This window comes from Ictalurus punctatus, chromosome 12, assembly GCF_001660625.3.
Source record: "Ictalurus punctatus breed USDA103 chromosome 12, Coco_2.0, whole genome shotgun sequence".
NCBI classification, from domain to species: domain Eukaryota; kingdom Metazoa; phylum Chordata; class Actinopteri; order Siluriformes; family Ictaluridae; genus Ictalurus; species Ictalurus punctatus.
Window position 1 is genome coordinate 23,901,211 of NC_030427.2, and position 18,058 is coordinate 23,919,268.

Sequence of the window (18,058 nt, forward strand, 5' to 3'; positions counted from 1 at the left end):
TTAATTACGGCCTTCCGCTGTAAGTGTCAGCTATTTATGACTTGCTTTAGTTCACATGTGCCCCCTCCTGCCCGTGTAGCGCTCCAGCTGGCATGTGCCAGCACTGCCGTAGGGATCCTGCTGTTCTTACTGATCTTTATCTCCCGTGAGAGAGCTAGGCCGTGCTAAAGAGACGCACCAGTGGACCCCCGTCCACCCCCCCTCAATCCACCCCACCCCTTCCCTCGCTGTTTACCCCCTCTTTATACATGCTGCCTTTTTTTTGTGCTCCATCCTTCGTTTTTAAACTGTGCTTTACTGCCATCCTCAGTCCAACATGTGAAATTCCGAGTCACCGTGTGTTCAGTGAAATGATTTGGCTTTTTACGTTCTCTCCTAGTGTGCAGGCTGTGTGTTGATCACTGAGGATCAAAATGTGGGTACAACAGTAATGTTTGCCACTTATTGAGCATGTATTGCACCATATGCATGAATATGCTTTGACAGTGTTCCACTTCTTCATATTCCACCCAACCAAGATAGTGGCTTTAAGAGAACATTTGTAAGATGGATTTGCAGCTCGAGATGTGAAAAACGGCGTCACGCTGCATGATGCACTTCCACTCGGCTTGTGTGAGCACGCTCCGTATATACACGGGCCACACCGGGGTGTTTTGCAAGTTGTTGTTATAACTGGTTCTCTGCTGTGTTGCAGCTTGTCCAGGAAGGGGAAGCGGGTCAGCGTGGCCTGAAAGGAGAAAAAGGAGCGCGGGTAAGAATTAGCAATTTGTTTATTATCACTGACTTGCATTTGGCAACGCACAAAAAAGCACAGCTGTCATTCACGGCCCAGACCTGCCGAGATTAGACGAGCGAGTCGGCGAGTGCACAGGGAGCTTCATTTGTTTTGGCATCATTAAGCTCTGGCTCATTAGAGACTGCTCCTTTTTTTTTGCCAAAGCGTCTCTTTTGAATAGGCTGACTTTTCCAAGCTTTCATTATTTTTGGCATTGTCTACTGATACATTAATAGCAAAGCCCATCTCCTTAATGGGAGGCTATGAGATGATCATGAGAGGATATTAAACTGTCTTTGTGTTGCTCTTGGTCAGAATACTGTTAGAATACCTTTTAAGAGGATTATATTATATCACTATGCAATGATCCTTTAAATCCATCTGCAGGGTCTGGACTGCACCGGAGCTGGAGTTCCCGGTCGAGTAGGTTCCTCACCTTTCTCTACAGCTTTCATTTCATTTTGAGTATTGATTGTTTTATAATTAAAGGACGTCATGACAGATGGGAGTTTTTATTGTTTTTTTGTTTTTTGTTTTTTTTTGCAGTGTCCAGAAGGAGTGAAGGGGGAAAAAGGGGAGAGAGGAGAGCCGGTGAGTGTGTGCTGGTGTGAGATCAATGGATTGTTTGAAAGGTTCTATCAAGCCAAGGGATATATCTTGATCCTGTTTCCACTCTTCAATCCAACCGTTCCTTATTCCCTTATATTTCAGGGTCTGTCTGGAAACTGGGAGGCGGCGTTAGGAATTAAGGTGAAAAATAAAGCACTAATTGTTTCGCACTGTTCTTCTTTGTGTACGTCTTGTGGTTAGTACGGCTTATTGAATTCCTACTTACTTAAAGTTCAGGGGAGCTATTAAAATGATCAGTTAGTATAAAGACAAAAGCCCAGAGCTTTTCACTCTCCGTCTCTCTAAATCACTATTTAATTTACATGCATTCTTTCCTCTTTCACTTTCAGGGAGATAAAGGAGAGAAGGGTGAGGTCGGATCCCCGGGTCTCACTGGAAGTCCAGGGAAAGATGTATGTTTGAGAATCTACATAAATATAGCTTCATTTCTAATGTCCTGCCTTTTTCACTGAAAATAAGTCAATATTCAGTGTAACTCTCCTCCATGTACCTTACTACTGCTTAAGCGTGTGCACACAAGCAACTTCTCCATGATCTTTCAAATCCATATGTTCATAGTACACAGCTTTTTTAAAGGGTTATAAGGAATTACGCTCCCTTTAAGCAGCTCGCTGCCGCCTGTTCCCTCTTCTGTAAGATCTCTTTAGAACTTAAATCTCCTTAATGCCTCATAGATTACCTTAGACCAACAAAGGCCCGTAAATCAATTCTCCTTCATTGATTCTTTTAAATGGAGAGTCGGAGCGTATTAACCAAGATTTAAACACCCTAATCTTTTTTTTTTTTTTTTTTCTTCAGGAAACGAGTACGCTAACAGATTCACTGCTTAGTGCGTGTTTACAGTTTTAATTCGTTTTAATTCTAAATTGTTTATCTGGTTAAACCAACCTTCACTGATGACCTGATTGTTCTAGATTGAATAGATAACTTCTGCAATGTTTTGGCAGTGTATGTTATTGCTGTCGGTGTGTAAAGTGGTGTAACACTCCGTCTTGTTCTAGGGTCGCAGTGGATCTATTTGTGTTGTGGGTCCTAAAGGGCAGAAGGTAAAACTGACTGATCCTTTGCAATCGATTTCAACATGTAAAGATTGAATGTACGCTTTGTGTTTTACACTGTAGCATATAAAACCTTTAACTGCTTTGACTGATTTAAAAGGGAAACACAGGTCCTGTTGGTCCAGAGGGGCTTGCAGGAGAACCAGGCCTACCAGGACCTCCTGGACCTCCTGGATTTGGCACACCAGGAAATCCTGTAAGCACTTAATCATGAGGTCTCATATTACACATATCTCCACATTGACTCTGTGTCATCAGGCTTGATCAGTTTGTGCATTGTATAACATATTAATCATTTTTCAAAAACGAATATGGTCACTTTATTAGGAACATCATACTAATACTAGGTAGAACCCTCCATTTGCTCTTGATTCTACGTGGCATGGAAACACAAGATGCTGGAAGCATTCCTAGTGCATGTTGACATGATTGCATCACTTGTTGCAGATTTGTCAGCAGAACATTCATGCAGAGAGTCTCATGTTTCTATCGTAAATTGTTTCCATGATGGGTTGCATATGTTCAGCAACAATACTCCAAAAAATGATGCTTAGTTGGGGCCCAATGTGTGCCCAGAAAACTTTATCCACACCATCACAACACCACCACCAGCCTGAACTGTTGACACAAGGCACGTTGGGTCCATATATTCTTGCTGTTGAAGCTCAATTCTGACCCTACCATCTGCATGCTTCAGCATAAATCAAGATTCTTCAGACCGAACGACTAAACTTTTGTCTTTACATGTTCAGTTTCGATGCGCATTGTAGCCTTAGATTGGAACCTGTTGTGGGCTTCCACTATTGTAGCCCATCAGCCTCAAGGTTTGATGTGTTGTGGATTCTGAGATGTTTTCTGTTTCAGACCAGTTACTGTGAAACAACTTTTTGAAATTTAGAGAATAAAGTTTTCATTTGCCTTTCTTTCAGAATTCTTTTAAGTTATTTACTATTAATTTATAAGAAGGCATAAAAAGCAGAACTATCGGTATCGGCATCTATATCGGCTGTTATCACTCAGAATAATCGGTTATTGGTATCAGCTATGAAATTTAGTATTGGTGCATCTCTAGTTATTTGAGTTATTGGAGCCTTTCCTGTCTGCTTGAAGCAATGCATCAACAAGGCATTTCCTGCAGGAGTTTACCTGTTTTTGAGACCTCTATTATTACATTTTCTGATATTGACTCAGTTTCATTATGCTTTATCATTGCGTGTGCTTTCATCAGAATTAGAATCAATCTTGCAATACACTGCATTCACTTTCAATGGCTGATTTAAAATAAAAGACTTCTGAACCCCTGTGCATAATGATTTATTTTTATTATAAAGAATTAGGTACTGTAATTCTGGCTGATCAACCGTTTGTCATCCTCTTCTGTATTTTTACTCAGGGGAGCCCAGGAATACCTGGATCAAAGGGAGAGAATGTAAGTGAAAGAAATTTGACTGATGATTGTAGGAATTTTTAGACTGAAGTACAATTGTGTCTCTTCAGCAGACTTTCCTCATGACTACATCATGAGACGTTTCAAAGAACTGTGTCTGATCAAAGTAATATCTGTATTTCACTGTTCCAGGGGGATGATGGGATACCTGGGAAGGATGGGATGACAGGTGATCCTGTAAGTGTGATGATCCTTTCATGTAAAGAAGTTTTTCACCTAAAGAACTCTTTACTTTACTACTCAGAATGTTCTCTGTCTGTGCAACACCATAATCAATGCCACTTCCACTGTTGCCATTATCTATCTATCTATCTATCTATCTATCTATCTATCTATCTATCTATCTATCTATCGATATTTATTTATTTATTTATTTATTTATTTATTTATTTATTTATAAATAAGTATAAGTATATAAGTCAATTTAAGTGGAAAAGTTGATGAACACCTACTTTTTATTCTGGTGATGTGCTTTGGGTGCTTACAGGGTCCAAGAGGTCCAGGTGGCCCCAAAGGTGAAAAGGTGAGCCAACACAAAACCATGTAGACTTACATAATAATAATAATAATAATAATAATAATAATAATAATAATAATAATAATAATAATGGAATTTAAAACTATTAAACTATGTTACACTGTTAGATTCAAACAATCTTACTGTTTTGTTTTCTGTTTGTTGTTCTAATTTGCTGTACTATTTAAAAAATTATTTTAAAAATTAGTTTTTGTTTTGTTTTATTCTATTTTATTTTTTGTTTGCTTTTGTTATTTTTATATATTTTTTGTTTCTTTTTTGTTTATTAGATTTTGTTTTGTGTTTGTATAAATGATACAGCAGTGTTTTCTAACAGATCTGAAAAAAAATATTTTAGTAGACTCTTTCATACATATCTTTACAGATATTTTGAGTATGAGTTGATTGAGTAGATATTACAAATAACAAAAACCTAGACTCAGCTCTGCATTCTCAGTTTTCTCTCACATCTCTCAGTCCAGGTGTCTCACTGACTACATTTACATGCACATCAAATTCCTTTTAAGGTCTATATTCAGTTTGCAGCCATATTCTGAATACAATGTTTATATGTGTACAGGCATCAGAATATTCCTGTATACGTGGTTGTTGTAAGTATGCCTGAGCTGTCATTCCTAAATACCCAGCTTACAGCTAAGCATCGATTATCTGTTATAACCCACAATTCCTTGCAGGCTGAGTATGCACATATATCTCCTTTCAGTTCATTTTCTGAATAAGGTGTTTACATGCAACAAATTTCCGATTAAAACAGACATGGCTGGGAATCAGAATTTGGGGAATCAGAATATTGTTATAATCTGAATCGGGCAATCGGATGGCGGGCTTTACATGACTTTATACTAATTAGAATGTTGCCAAATTCCGATTATCAGAATATCGATGTGCATGTAAACATAGTATCTGACTGACTCCTAGAGTTAACCAGGAGGAAAAATTCACAAATTATAACTTAATATTTATTAAATAATATTTACATAGTAATTATTGTGTTTACTACTGGCACATTTACTTCATCAAGACATTTATTGTGCTTTTATTGTGATAAAGCTCTGTGTTCCAGTGTCATTGAGATTCATTAAACCAACAGTGTTATATACAGTTCCTGACCATATGACTGATCCAGAGAACTTCAGTCAATGATTTGTCTTAATTAAACAAGTATTTTATTAACATTACTCTAGTCCAAGACTTTGGACTACTGATTGAAAGGCCATGAGTTAAAATACCAGCCCTGCCAATCTTCCACTGCTGGGTCCTTGAGCAAGACCCTTAACACTCAACTGCTGAGTTGTATAAGTGAGATAAATGTAAGTCGCCCTGGCTAAGGGCGTGTGCAAGAGACGGAGCTGCGTCGTAGCATCTGGGTGAAAGCTGAAATCATTTTGGCCTCCCAACCATGACATAGTCTAGGTGACAATTCAAAATGTTTTACTATTAGAAGCCATGGCTCTTATGCAAGAGTAAAAATAGCTTTTAATATCCATGTTTTCAGCTCCCGACAAACAGGAACGTGAGCTGCACGGCTCTTAACTTCTCAAATTCACTTATAAAAAGTCTGAGGCAGCTTGAAAAGTGTCCAGAGTGCCATTTCATCCCATATCACTTGCATTGTGAAACATTGATCTGAATTACCTATATATATTGGTTGCATTCTGCGACTCGAAAATGTGTTGTGCGACTACATTAAAGTGGTTTATTCTACTGAGAGAGGTAATGGGGGAGCTGTAGAGCTACAGCAGCAACAGAGTGCTCTGGCTCCCATTAAAATCCAAACTTCATGAAAGTTCACACAGCAGTTGCAGTAGAAATGAATGCTCCACCCTGTGTACTCAACACATGCAAGCAACATCTGGCTTTGCTTCTAGTTTCTGCAGAGCTGCAGTGTTCTCTTTCTCCCTCTCCTTTATTTGATTCCCCTCTCCCTGACCCCGAGCTTCATTCAGTCATGTCACTACTAAATTGAAAACATGGCTCATTGTTTTATCAGAACCAATTAAAAAAGAATATGTCAAGAAATTAAACTTGGGCAGTCATCAGTTCACTTATATGGGTAGCTTACAGTAAGTATGCGTAATATGTTGGAAACCCTGGACAGTCATATAAACCTTTATGATAAACGACTGCCACTTTATGACAGTCATATTGACCTTTTTGATTATTTATATATTTTCTGAAGATAATTTGTTGCCAATTTAAGGGTGACCCGTGTGAAGTTTGTCCAGTGCTTCCAAAGGATTTGGGTGAAACCACAATCATTCAGGGGAAGCCTGGTCCCAAAGGAGAACCAGGAGCACCAGGCAATGGAGTTCAGGGTTTGCCTGTGAGTTCATTTCTACTAAATAAATTCATTTATTTACATTATGTACATTATTTTCATGAACATTTATATTTTGTTCATTTCAACAAAAAAGAAATGTGTTCCTCATATCATGCTTTCATACATACAGATCATCTGGAAAGTTCTAGGACGTCTAGGTGGCTATTTTAATCCTGAAGGTCTCTCTAAGTCATATGGAATGATGGCACAGAATTTAAATCTCTGTCTATCGTTCACACCTACAGTGTGACAAAACCTGTTACACTGACATGACACTGAAGTGTAGATGTGTGAATTAATGTGAAATCCTAAGGTCCCATGAGCAGTAGCTATTTTTATTATCTTTTTAAAGTTTCAAAAGAGCATACACTCCTGCTCTGAATTCTAGGACTTTTCCATGTGCTGCAGTAAGTCAATATATTATTCTGCCTCAGCATGCTCCTCTTTCACATCCCTATTTCTTTAGTTAGGTTACCTTGTGGGAGGCAATCCTCACCTCTTTTTTGTTTTTTTTTGTTTTTTGCTTTTACTTTCTGAACCGATGGAACGATGCTTCAAGCCTGCTGGGTTTATATCCAATGAGTAACGATGCCCTTATTCCACTCGCCACCAACCAAGCCATATAATCATATTCTATCTCACATAATTATAGCCACTGGGAGCGTTTTTATAACTCATCTGTTGAGGCCTGGTGATTTTTCTCTAAACAAAACCCCCATTCTATTGTCAACAGCAGCAGGTTTTCCCCCTTTCAACGCACTCGAGGAGGCAGAGATTAAATCTTCGCAGCGTAATATGTGCTTTCGTCTCTTCCATCTTTTTTTTTTTTTTTAACCTATTTAGTCTTACTGTCTGTTCCACTGTGCGGGAAGGATAAAATTTGCCAAATAAGAGGCTTCTTGGCCCACCATAAGACAATGGTGTGCACTTCTCCGTAACAATTTACAATAAAGTCAGAGTCTATTCCTCATAGTCAGATTTGGGCCTGGGGAAAAGGGGGAGGATAGATGAGTGCAAAGAAGGGCAGAAGTGAGAGATAAATGTAGAGAGGGAGAAAGACTGTAAGAGAGAGAGAGATCATGGGTGTAAAATGTATAAAGTAATACAGTATTAGTGAGTGAGAGAGCAGTGCCATCATGGAGAGCAAGACTGGTTTGAGTTGAATTTTTTTTTTCTCTCCTTCTAGGGCTCTCCAGGGAAAGATGGAAAAGCAGGAGAAAAGGTTTGTACTGATCCAAGTTTTAATGTCACCAATTAAAGGAAAGGTTTGTAACTGTTATATCAGTAATGAAAACGTCCAAACAAACTCACTCCCATCTGTGGAAGCTATACCTTGTGAATGGTTCTGAATAGGGGGGGCTAATCACAGGTCCAATAGGGAAGGAGCTAATTTTTATGGCAAATGTATCAGAGGCCAAAAAACGAGAGTTATAAATAAGTGGATATAATAATAAACAAACTCTTATTTGAGTTTCTATATCCTTTGTGGCAGCGCGAACCAATCTGGCCATTTTCCTCTGATTTTCCTCTGTTAAAGTCACAGAGATCACACTTTTTCTTTATTCTGATGTTTGACGTGAACATTTAACTGAAGCTGTTGACCTGTATCTGCATGATCTTTTGTATTATACTGCTGCCGCATGATTGGCTGATTAGATAACTACATGAATGTGCAGGTGTACAGGTGTTCCTAATTAAGTGAATGGTGAGTGTATATGTCTTTAATAAGGAGTTTAATTTTTCCTTTTTCTGGTTGGTAAACCTAGATGGGGGGGATACCAATAATCTGCTTGTGTCTGTTTGTCATGCATTAATGAAGTTGAACTATAAATTTGCTTTGACTTAGACATATTGTTATCCCAAAAGCATCAAGCAAGCACACCTATACAGCAGGGTCTAAAAGTCTTAAGTTCACCTCCAAGAACTACTGTTATTAAATCATTTATCAAAAACCAGTGCTTACCTGATACTGCAGAAAGTGTGTTTTGACAAGCCGTGCATGTCCATTGTGTCCTCCATCCTTATTCTTCCTACTTTCAGCTGTGAAGTGTTCACAGAGAACTGAATGTTTCATCACCGTTTGTTTCACAGGGAGAGAGAGGCATAGAAGGGGCCAAAGGGGAGAAGGTGAGTTTGGACTTTTGCAGAATTACAGTGTAAAGATGAAGCATCTCTCTGTTGTTCAGGCACAGATACTCAGGCTAGGTTCCCAAACCCATATGTCTTGTTCTGTCCTTGTCAGGGCGAGTCGTGTGCTATGTGCCCCACGAATGGTGGTATTTTCAGCGCTCAGAATCTTCAGATGAAGGGGGGGGAAGGGGAGCCAGGAATTGGACAGAAGGGAGAACAGGTGAGTTATGTTATTCCTGAGTGGAGCTGTTTATTTTAGGAAGAATTTGGTGTAGATATATAGAAAGTCAATCATACAGTATTAGGTCTCATGCACTACATAATTTATTTACATGTGTATGTTACTGTGCAGTGTATTTCCAATATTCTGTTTTTCCATCCTTTCTTCATTACTTTCATTATATTTGTTTTGTTTTGTTTTGTAATTATCCTTTTGTCCTCTTGTTTTTCTTTCTCAGGGAGTACAGGGTCAAATTGGCCTGCCTGGACTCAAAGGGGGAAAGGTCTGCCTTGCTGAGCACACTTACATATTAATCATGCACTTCTAATACACTTTTTATGTTCCATACAGAGCCACGTGCAAGTAAAGCAGAATGTGATCTAAAGGGTTTATAGAACAGTTTTTACGATGCATGCACCGATGCCTATACCGGTATCATATCATGATACCGTGCTCATTTACTCTTAATCATAAGAAAAACTCTGATACTGAGATCTGATACCACACAATGCAATGTAAACACAATGACAGCGAACCGGACATATTGTATGATTTATTAAAGGCAATCAAAGCAAAGCAGACTGCAAATTGTGCTCTGACTAAATATCCTGAGGAACTACAGCGTCTTCCTACAATATCTGATCAAACATCTTAAACATAAAACTCAGCATGAGGAGATCACTGCTAGCAGAACATGGCAGCAATTTATGCTGTGCTAAACGCTAGATAGGTGAGAAAATATCTGCAGAAAAGTATACTGTACTTGACGATTAGCCATTGTCAATGGTTGACAATGAGGACCAATGAGACAATTAATAGTTAATGCTATTAATACTCATTTTAGTAGCGATTATTACCAAAAAAACATTTACTCATTCTCAGATATCAATGTAATGTAATTTAAATGTAAATGTAATCGATGCCTCACTGCTTTTTACAAACTCCACATTCCCTGAAAAGCTTACAGCAGTGTTTGTTCAATTTAACATTTGAAATGTGATCATGATATTTGGAAAGTTTCGCTAAAGTTTTTAAAGCACAGGTTTTATTACTAATTCAGTATCCCATGCTGCTAAATATTCCCGTGGGAAAAGTGTTTACACTCAAGTGTTTACTTGTATACAAACTGAGTCAATAAGTATTGGCTTAACTGAAGTGTGACCCAACAAACCAGACTGTTCGCGTACGTGATGTTCACCTCAAACTCACATGAGACATAACACCCGGACTATGGTAATGCTACTAGATCAGTGGATACAATTTATTCTGAACATAAACTGAATAGATACTCCCATCTTTAATTTATATTGCCACTAAACCCGGTGTAGACATTACAGCCAATCAGTATTAACATCATGTTTAACATTATTCAGCCACTTCTGAATAATATCACGTTTAGGAAAGTATTATCATATTAATGATATCATTTGGAAAGTTGTACCTAGATGAAGTGATTGCTGACTGACATGGCTGTCTGTGATGTCTGATACTGGTCTTCTTTTATTTGGTTTCAGGGCGAGGCAGGAGACAAAGGCAGTGATGGGAAAACTGTAAGTCTGCCTTATTCATATTGATATTTGGGTTGAAATAAATGGCCAAAATATTTGAAACGTTGTTAAAACATTGTTGAGATGATTAATGGAAAATCTTTTTCAGGGCAAGCCTGGTCCAAGAGGTCTAAGTGGCAAGGATGGACATAAAGGAGAAAAGGTGATGAATTGCTGTGGAATATAGGACATTTTGCTGCATTGCGGAGTGAAATTTGGAGGAGAAATGCAACCTTGGGCTCCTGACTTCACAGCGGATCAGTAAATTAATGCGCCTGGTTGCACAGACTGTAAATGAGGATATGTGTGGTGGCCTGGGAAAACCCTTTACCTGGTGAAATTTTGACATTTACTACGATATAGTATTAAAAACTACAGGTTCCCCTGAACTGAATTACTATTTCTCTGTTGCACATACATCTATCTCAGTTATCTCAATCCCCAGTAAAGTCTGCTTATCCTTAAAAAGAGAAAAGGGATAAAATTGCATTTCCCCTTCCAATTCTTCCAAAAGACACCAACACACGGATTGTTGAAAACCAACTACTATATGGTATGTAAGGAAAAAAATCATAAGTGTGTCCTGTTGTAGGAAAATAATCAAGTCAAGTCAAGTGGCGAGGCAGCAATCAATATGAATTACTATTACCAGCTCAAAGTTGATTATTTTCCCATAACATCACATCCTGAAGTTTTGCTTCCTCTCGTACCACAGCAATTTTTCAACATTAACATTTTTTTAAATTAAAGATTTAACACTTGATATCATCCCAAACACAGGTTTCTAAGGTTATAATGACTTATGTTATATAAGCCAGTCAGTTTTGAAAATTCAGCAGTGTTTTTTGTGTAATATAATCGTATTTTATTTGTATTTGATTTAATCTATAATAAATAAAATATTTAAAAAATAATAAATATAACCCTGTAAAACTATATCCAGCTTTATACATGGCCTTATTCATAGTTCACAGCCATTTTTGTAGCCACATTTATTAAACTGGCTCCTTATCTGCCTAACATGATCTTTGCAGATCATCCAGCCAAGGTAAGAATATATTGTAAATAAAAACATTTTCATGTTGGTATAGTTAATATATATATAAATATATATATGTATATATATATATATATATATATATATATATATATATATATATATATATGTATATGTATATGTGTATATGTATGTATATATGTGTGTGTGTATGTGTGTGTGTGTGTGTGTGTGTAGACAGGAAAATTCATGGCTCAGTCTCAGCAACATATGATGGGTTTTCCCAGGCAACCACGTATATTATTGGATTTATATTAATATGAACTTTTCAGCAGTGACATAGCTCCACTTGTCAAATTTCACCTTTACTCTAGGCTCTGCCATATATACGGGTAGAAGTGTGAGCAGTTATCACTTGCTGACCTTTCTTTAGGTTCTGCTTTCTAATCACTGCAAAGTTTCACACTGCAAAGTTCTACCAAGTGTTAAGTATAATGTGTTATATAATGTAACCCTGATTATGGTCATATACCAGCTGTATCTGATTGTATTTTGTGTAGGGAGATGCTGGCCAGTTTGGATCACCAGGGATCAAAGGTGAAAAGGTGAGCTTGTATTTTTTGGTGTGTGTGTGTGTGTTTTGTAAGTGAAATATTCGTTTGTGATTAAATGTGATATCTTCAATGTGTGTCTTAGGGAGACTCATGTGGTGTGTGTTCAAATTCCCCATATGAAGTGAAAGGAGGCAAGATAATATTTAAGGTGCTAGGAGAGTTTTTACATCCTTCTTGACTCAAATGAGTTCCAAAAAGAATTTCAGGCGTGTGGCTGAATACTCTGGGAATTCTCCTCTAATAAACACTCTTGATCCATCTGTCAGCACTGTAGCGCATCTTTCCAATGATTAAAGTCATGGTGCATTGCTATCAGTATGTGTCTGAACATAACTTGCAGGCAAAGCTGAATTCAAATGAAGTCTTGCGAGTCAGGATGTAGTCTGAAAGCTCTGGGGTTTCATGTGCATAAGTGAAAATATGATGGGAACAGGAATAAGATTTTAGATTTTTTTTAATTCAAAAGGACATATTATGCAAGCTGTACAGATATAGATATAGTGGATATAGCATTCTGGATCCTATATACTGTATACACCAGAGTTATGTGGTATCTATTATAAAGGCAATGAAAAATGACATAGCTAAAAAGTGGATTAGAATGATTATTTTTTGATAATAAATAGATTTAAATGAAAAGGGTTAGTGCGTGATCTGAACGAAACTGGTAATAGTGTGGAGTGGAGGCAGGGTTGAGCATTTTAAATGAGTGCACACTTCAAAATGATATTTTTCTCTTATAGTGATGATGGTTTCTTACAGCTTTGGGGTTTAAACATTTCAAAATGGAAAATTACAAAACGTCTAAACAACATGTAACACCAAAGTTGGAATGATAAGCCACTATTGCCATAACTAAGCTTATTAATATATTATCACATAATATCACCGGTTGCTGCTTTGGTTGATCCAATGAACAGGGAAGAATACAGGGATGGATGTTTTTAATTTTGAACATCAGAAGCTGTTGACTACTAACAGCTGACAATTGCATCTGGAATCATGTAGTGATATGTGGCGTATAACTGACATTGGTATAATAGCATCCAATAATAATGTTATGTCTAAAGAATGCCGGTTACACTGAATGTAGCAGAAATATCATCGAGTCAACAATATGGTCAAATATTTTTGACTGAAAATACATCAAGGCATCATGGTGGCAGACAAGACCTGTAGCCAGCTGCACCGGTGGAACTGAAGATCAATCGCAGCTTAGTTTGTATGCAATTGGCCACTTTATTTGAGATTATGAACTACTAAATGTAACTGACAGGACTTGGATGAGTGTTAAAGATCCATGTGTATGAGGTTAATTAACAGTGATTCAAAACCAGACAAGGGTTAAACCACAAACCTTCATCCCAAACAACATTTTGATCCACAGATCACAGAAAATAAGGTCATGAGTACAAGAAATATCAGTCGGAGCTCAGATAGCAAAGCTCAGAACTTATATAAACTTAAAAGTCAGTGGCAAGACTTCACAAAGAATGTTTGGCTGCGTCCGAAATTACGTACCGTGACAGTACCTACTGCTCGCCCGTTGATATGGTACGTATTGATCAGTATATCCATGTAGCATGAATACATTTCGGACGTACTACATCCATGTTGGCATTGTCATGTGACCTACAACTTAAAAAGAGCCGACACGATGCCTTCCGCCATTTTTGATTCTGACAGCTCTTCCAGGCCAATCCCGTTGCCTTATGGGATAGCGCAGTGTCCATTGCTTCCATAACGCAGAATCTCGGAGGATGCAGTAGGTCATCCGGGTATTTCTCGCCTACTGTTTTAAGAACACTGAGAATTTTAACATACTACTCCTATGATGTACTGCTTTTTGCCTACTATATAGTAGGGTAGTAGGGATATTTGGACGCAGCCATTTTGACCCATGTGCTTGTATGTGCCTAACCAGGAAGATAACATGAAGTTGTGAGTGTGGAAGAAGAGTGTTTAGTATTCAGGGGAGGGAGACCTCTGCTGGCATGGAGGTGTAATATCCCAGGTGTTTGGTACACTAACAAAAAGCAGCAAAAGAAGTACAGCCTTTTTTAATTTTGTTTGTGTACAGTTAAAATATGTCTAACTTTGAAGTAAATCTATTACACTGGTGGGAAAAAAAAACAGACAAAGATTGTTTACCTGCCTCTCAGTCATGGATCTTTTTTTTTTTTAAGTAGATTTTACACCCTGACTTAAGATCAAATTTATTTATGAGCTAGCCCTTTTCACTTTGGCCATTTGTTACCCTGTGACTTAACATGATACTTGAGACTAAAAAAAAAAGTTTCACTTGTTGACTCTTCTGATTAAAAAATTTATAAATGTAATGGTCACTTGTAGCTTTTAAAAGACTTAATTACTTTGTTACTTCAGATAAAGCAGATCAGTGCATGAGAAAACAGCAGGAAAGCATGCAATATGCATGGCGCGTGCTGCTTATTCACACAGCCTAACTTGTAAAAAGACTGAACGTGACATGAAAAGTAAAACACTCATGAAATATTAAAATATACTCTGTGCTGAACAGAAAATGCTGACAGATAATGCTTTCAGAAGTGTAAACAGAGACGACTGCAACAAATTCGCTTGGGACAATAAATAAAAGTAATAAAAAAGTGTGACAGCAATGAAACTAAATGACTTACATCCCATTTACATATCCCATTTACACATAAGTGGCAGGCGCCAGCGCCTCTGAAGTGGCGTCAAAGCTGCTTATGCTAAACACCAAGCCCTCGGGTCCTCTTGTCTTTTTGCCTCTGTTGCCAGGGTGATGCCTGTGACAGCTGTCCAACACTTCCTGTGGATTTGGATGATGTTGTGGGCTTACCTGGACCCAAGGGAGAGAAAGGAGAGGCAGGTGAACCTGGCATGGGGAAAGCCGGGAAGAAAGTGAGTTTCTCTATGCAGCCGCCTTTGCAGCTTTGCACAATATACAGTGCTGTTACTTCTGTTTTTGTGTATTGCTAGTACTAAATTGTTTCAGAAATTAAAACAAAATCTAAGATAAAATCTAAGTAAACACAAAATACAGTTTTTAAATGATTATGTTATTTATTGAAGCAAAAAAGTTATCCAATACCAGCTAGGCTGGTGTGAAAATTTATTTGCCCCCATAGTTATTAATTCCCCAAATCTATGACTGCATTCATAATGGGGTTCAGCTGGACTAGATGCAACCAGGCCTGATTACTGTAAACCCTGTTCAATCAAATCAACACGTAAATAGAACTTTTTCAACAGCATGAAGTTGAAAGAAATGCCTAAGTTGAAAGAATTGATGAGGAAGAAGGTGATTGAAATACATAATTCTGGGAAGGGTTACAAAGCTATTTCAAAGGTCACATCATCGCCAAATGGAAAAACTCTGCACAGTTGTGAACCTTCCCATAAGTGGCTGACTTTCCAAACTTCCAAAAGGGCAGCATCAAAGGACCTGTAGGCCTCTCTTGCATCAATAAAGGTCACTGTCAGACTCCACTATCAGAAAGACACTGGGCAAAAAAGGCATCCATGGAAGTTTGGCGAGCCCAAGGAGAACAATAAGGCTCATCTGAACACACCTTGATGATCCTCAAACCTTTTGGGAGAATGTTCTGTGGATTGATGAGTCGAAAGTGGAATTGTTTGGAAGACAGATGTCCCATTACATCTAACGTAAACCAAACACAGAATTCCACAAAACATGAAAAGAACATTATACCTACAGTCAAGCATGGTGGTGGTAGTGGGATGGTGTGAGGATGCTTTGCTGCTTCAGGGCCTGGGTAACTTGCAGTAATTGAGGGAAACATGAATTCAGCTCTCTACTAGAAAATCCTAAAGGAGAATCTCTTGTCTTCAGTGTGTCAATTGAAACTCAAGTGCAACTGGATTATGCAGCAGGACACTGATCCAAAGCATAGGAGTAAGTCCTAGTCCGAGAAATAAGTGAAAGTCTGACCTCCAGTTATCAGAAGCATTTGGTTTCAGTTACTGCTGCTAAAGGTGCCACAACCAGATTTTAAGTTTAAGGGGGCAGTTAGTTTTTCACATTGGTGATAGGTGTTGGATAACATTTTTTGTTCAATAAATAAACTGTGTTATGTGTTTACTCAGGTTGTCTTTGTTTTCTGTTGTATTTTGTTTGAAGATCTAAAACTTTTTATTTGGTATGCGAGATGTACACAAAAACAGAGGAAATCAGGATGGGGCAAACACTTTCACTGCACTGTATGTGGGATTTAAAGGAACAGTGTGAGGCCACATTTAGATGTAAGCATAATTTGTAAGCTATTGGGTATGAGTGTGTAGCATATCTATGAAAATGAGATTTAAAATTGCTAAATAAAATCACCAGGAATTTAAATGTTTTATAATTTTGAGATTTTTAAAAAAAAAAAATATATATCTATAAAGCCAGCATTCTAATACACATAGCCAACACATCCCACAAGGTAATATAAAAAGCTAATCTTATTAGTGTTTATAGTGTTTGCTAATGCTTTTTGGACGCACACATGACTGATTTCAGAAGCTATTCCACTTAAGATATTGGATTAAATATGAAAACTGCATGCGCACCTACATCATAGTGTTATTGGTTTGTCAGCTTATAAAAAAATATGCTTTTTTGTCCACATATATCATCTTGTGCTGTTCTGAGCTAGGCGTTAATCTTTTTTCCACTAATCCACACCTTCACTCTTTTTATTTTCTATTTAGGGTGAACAAGGGCCAAGAGGTATTCCTGGACCTGCTGTAAGTGCATTAAACAAGTCTTGAGCGTTAGCAAGTGATTGACAGCTTAAAACCATTCCCTCTATACTTTACTCCATGACATGTATAATTACACTGTAGGGTCCAGTAGGACCTCAAGGATTTCCTGGGAGTATAGGACCAGTTGGACAAAAGGTAAGAGACTCGTAGAATGAGTTTGTCTTTTTGTAGACATCTAAGCCCTAAGGATGCACACTTTCCTGACTAATGTTGTGACCTCTACAGGGTCCGAAAGGGGAAACGGGGCCTGCAGGTCCTCAGGGGCCGATTGGCGTCAGTATAACAGGACCCCCGGTAAGAACATAAGTTAAACACAAAGAGAGGAAATTTGCCTGTTGGATTCAGTTGACAGCAGATATGTTACAGTGCGATACTCATGATTGTTATTGTATTGTTATTGTGCAATATTGTTAATGCACCTTGTGTCTCAAATCAAAGGCAGATGCCTAATTATACAATATTTTGAGCTGCAATTTTGCACTCCCAATCTGGCAGTTCCAATCTGAAGGCAGCTTATAAGACAGATGTCATTTGAGCTTCCTTAAATTTGCTAAAAATCCTTTTTTGGCAAGTAAAATGAACATGAGAGTTACATTAAAATCTGGCTGTTTTTAATGCAACACCTATTTATTTCTACTTCCTACTTTTTTAGGGTTTAACAAAAATCTAGAAGAATGCTCAAAGTTATGATAATATGAAAGCTCTGTAAAAAAAAAAAAAAAAATTTTAAAAATGATATTTTTGAGATTGATAATGTTTTATTGCATTTATCAAAATATTATTGCAAACTGAGGCTTACATTATATAAAAATGTAATATTGGCACATTCCTGAATTACAGTCAGGCTTTTGTGGTTAAATTTGTAAAATATATATATATATATTAAAAATTAATGTGTCTCAATAGTGGTAGTACTGTATGTGATTTATTTGTTGTGTCTTAGGGTAGAGATGGTTTAAACGGCCCTCAAGGAATCCCAGGAGCAGATGGGAGACCAGTGAGTAAAATGTTT

At 37.7% G+C, this 18,058-nt stretch overlaps 1 protein-coding gene across 4 annotated transcripts in view; it reads left to right on the top strand.

Annotated features, from left to right (window-relative positions):
• The window catches only part of col16a1 (collagen, type XVI, alpha 1), a 100,830-nt gene that overhangs the window by 49,920 nt on the left and 32,852 nt on the right, over positions 1 to 18,058 (top strand). For 2 of the 4 annotated variants that reach the window (XM_017481775.3, XM_017481777.3), the window contains exons 10-33: positions 380 to 415; positions 695 to 751; positions 1,163 to 1,198; positions 1,322 to 1,366; positions 1,487 to 1,525; positions 1,735 to 1,797; positions 2,407 to 2,451; positions 2,564 to 2,659; positions 3,857 to 3,892; positions 4,043 to 4,087; positions 4,398 to 4,433; positions 6,649 to 6,771; positions 7,955 to 7,990; positions 8,860 to 8,895; positions 9,011 to 9,118; positions 9,357 to 9,401; positions 10,633 to 10,668; positions 10,775 to 10,828; positions 12,223 to 12,267; positions 15,058 to 15,180; positions 16,993 to 17,028; positions 17,128 to 17,181; positions 17,272 to 17,340; positions 17,990 to 18,043. In XM_017481775.3, the coding sequence (XP_017337264.1) occupies positions 380 to 415; positions 695 to 751; positions 1,163 to 1,198; positions 1,322 to 1,366; positions 1,487 to 1,525; positions 1,735 to 1,797; positions 2,407 to 2,451; positions 2,564 to 2,659; positions 3,857 to 3,892; positions 4,043 to 4,087; positions 4,398 to 4,433; positions 6,649 to 6,771; positions 7,955 to 7,990; positions 8,860 to 8,895; positions 9,011 to 9,118; positions 9,357 to 9,401; positions 10,633 to 10,668; positions 10,775 to 10,828; positions 12,223 to 12,267; positions 15,058 to 15,180; positions 16,993 to 17,028; positions 17,128 to 17,181; positions 17,272 to 17,340; positions 17,990 to 18,043 (1,353 nt within the window). The remainder of the gene's footprint in view (positions 1 to 379; positions 416 to 694; positions 752 to 1,162; positions 1,199 to 1,321; positions 1,367 to 1,486; positions 1,526 to 1,734; positions 1,798 to 2,406; positions 2,452 to 2,563; positions 2,660 to 3,856; positions 3,893 to 4,042; positions 4,088 to 4,397; positions 4,434 to 6,648; positions 6,772 to 7,954; positions 7,991 to 8,859; positions 8,896 to 9,010; positions 9,119 to 9,356; positions 9,402 to 10,632; positions 10,669 to 10,774; positions 10,829 to 12,222; positions 12,268 to 15,057; positions 15,181 to 16,992; positions 17,029 to 17,127; positions 17,182 to 17,271; positions 17,341 to 17,989; positions 18,044 to 18,058) is intronic. The other 2 variants (XM_017481776.3, XM_017481778.3) reach the window with 1 other exon arrangement.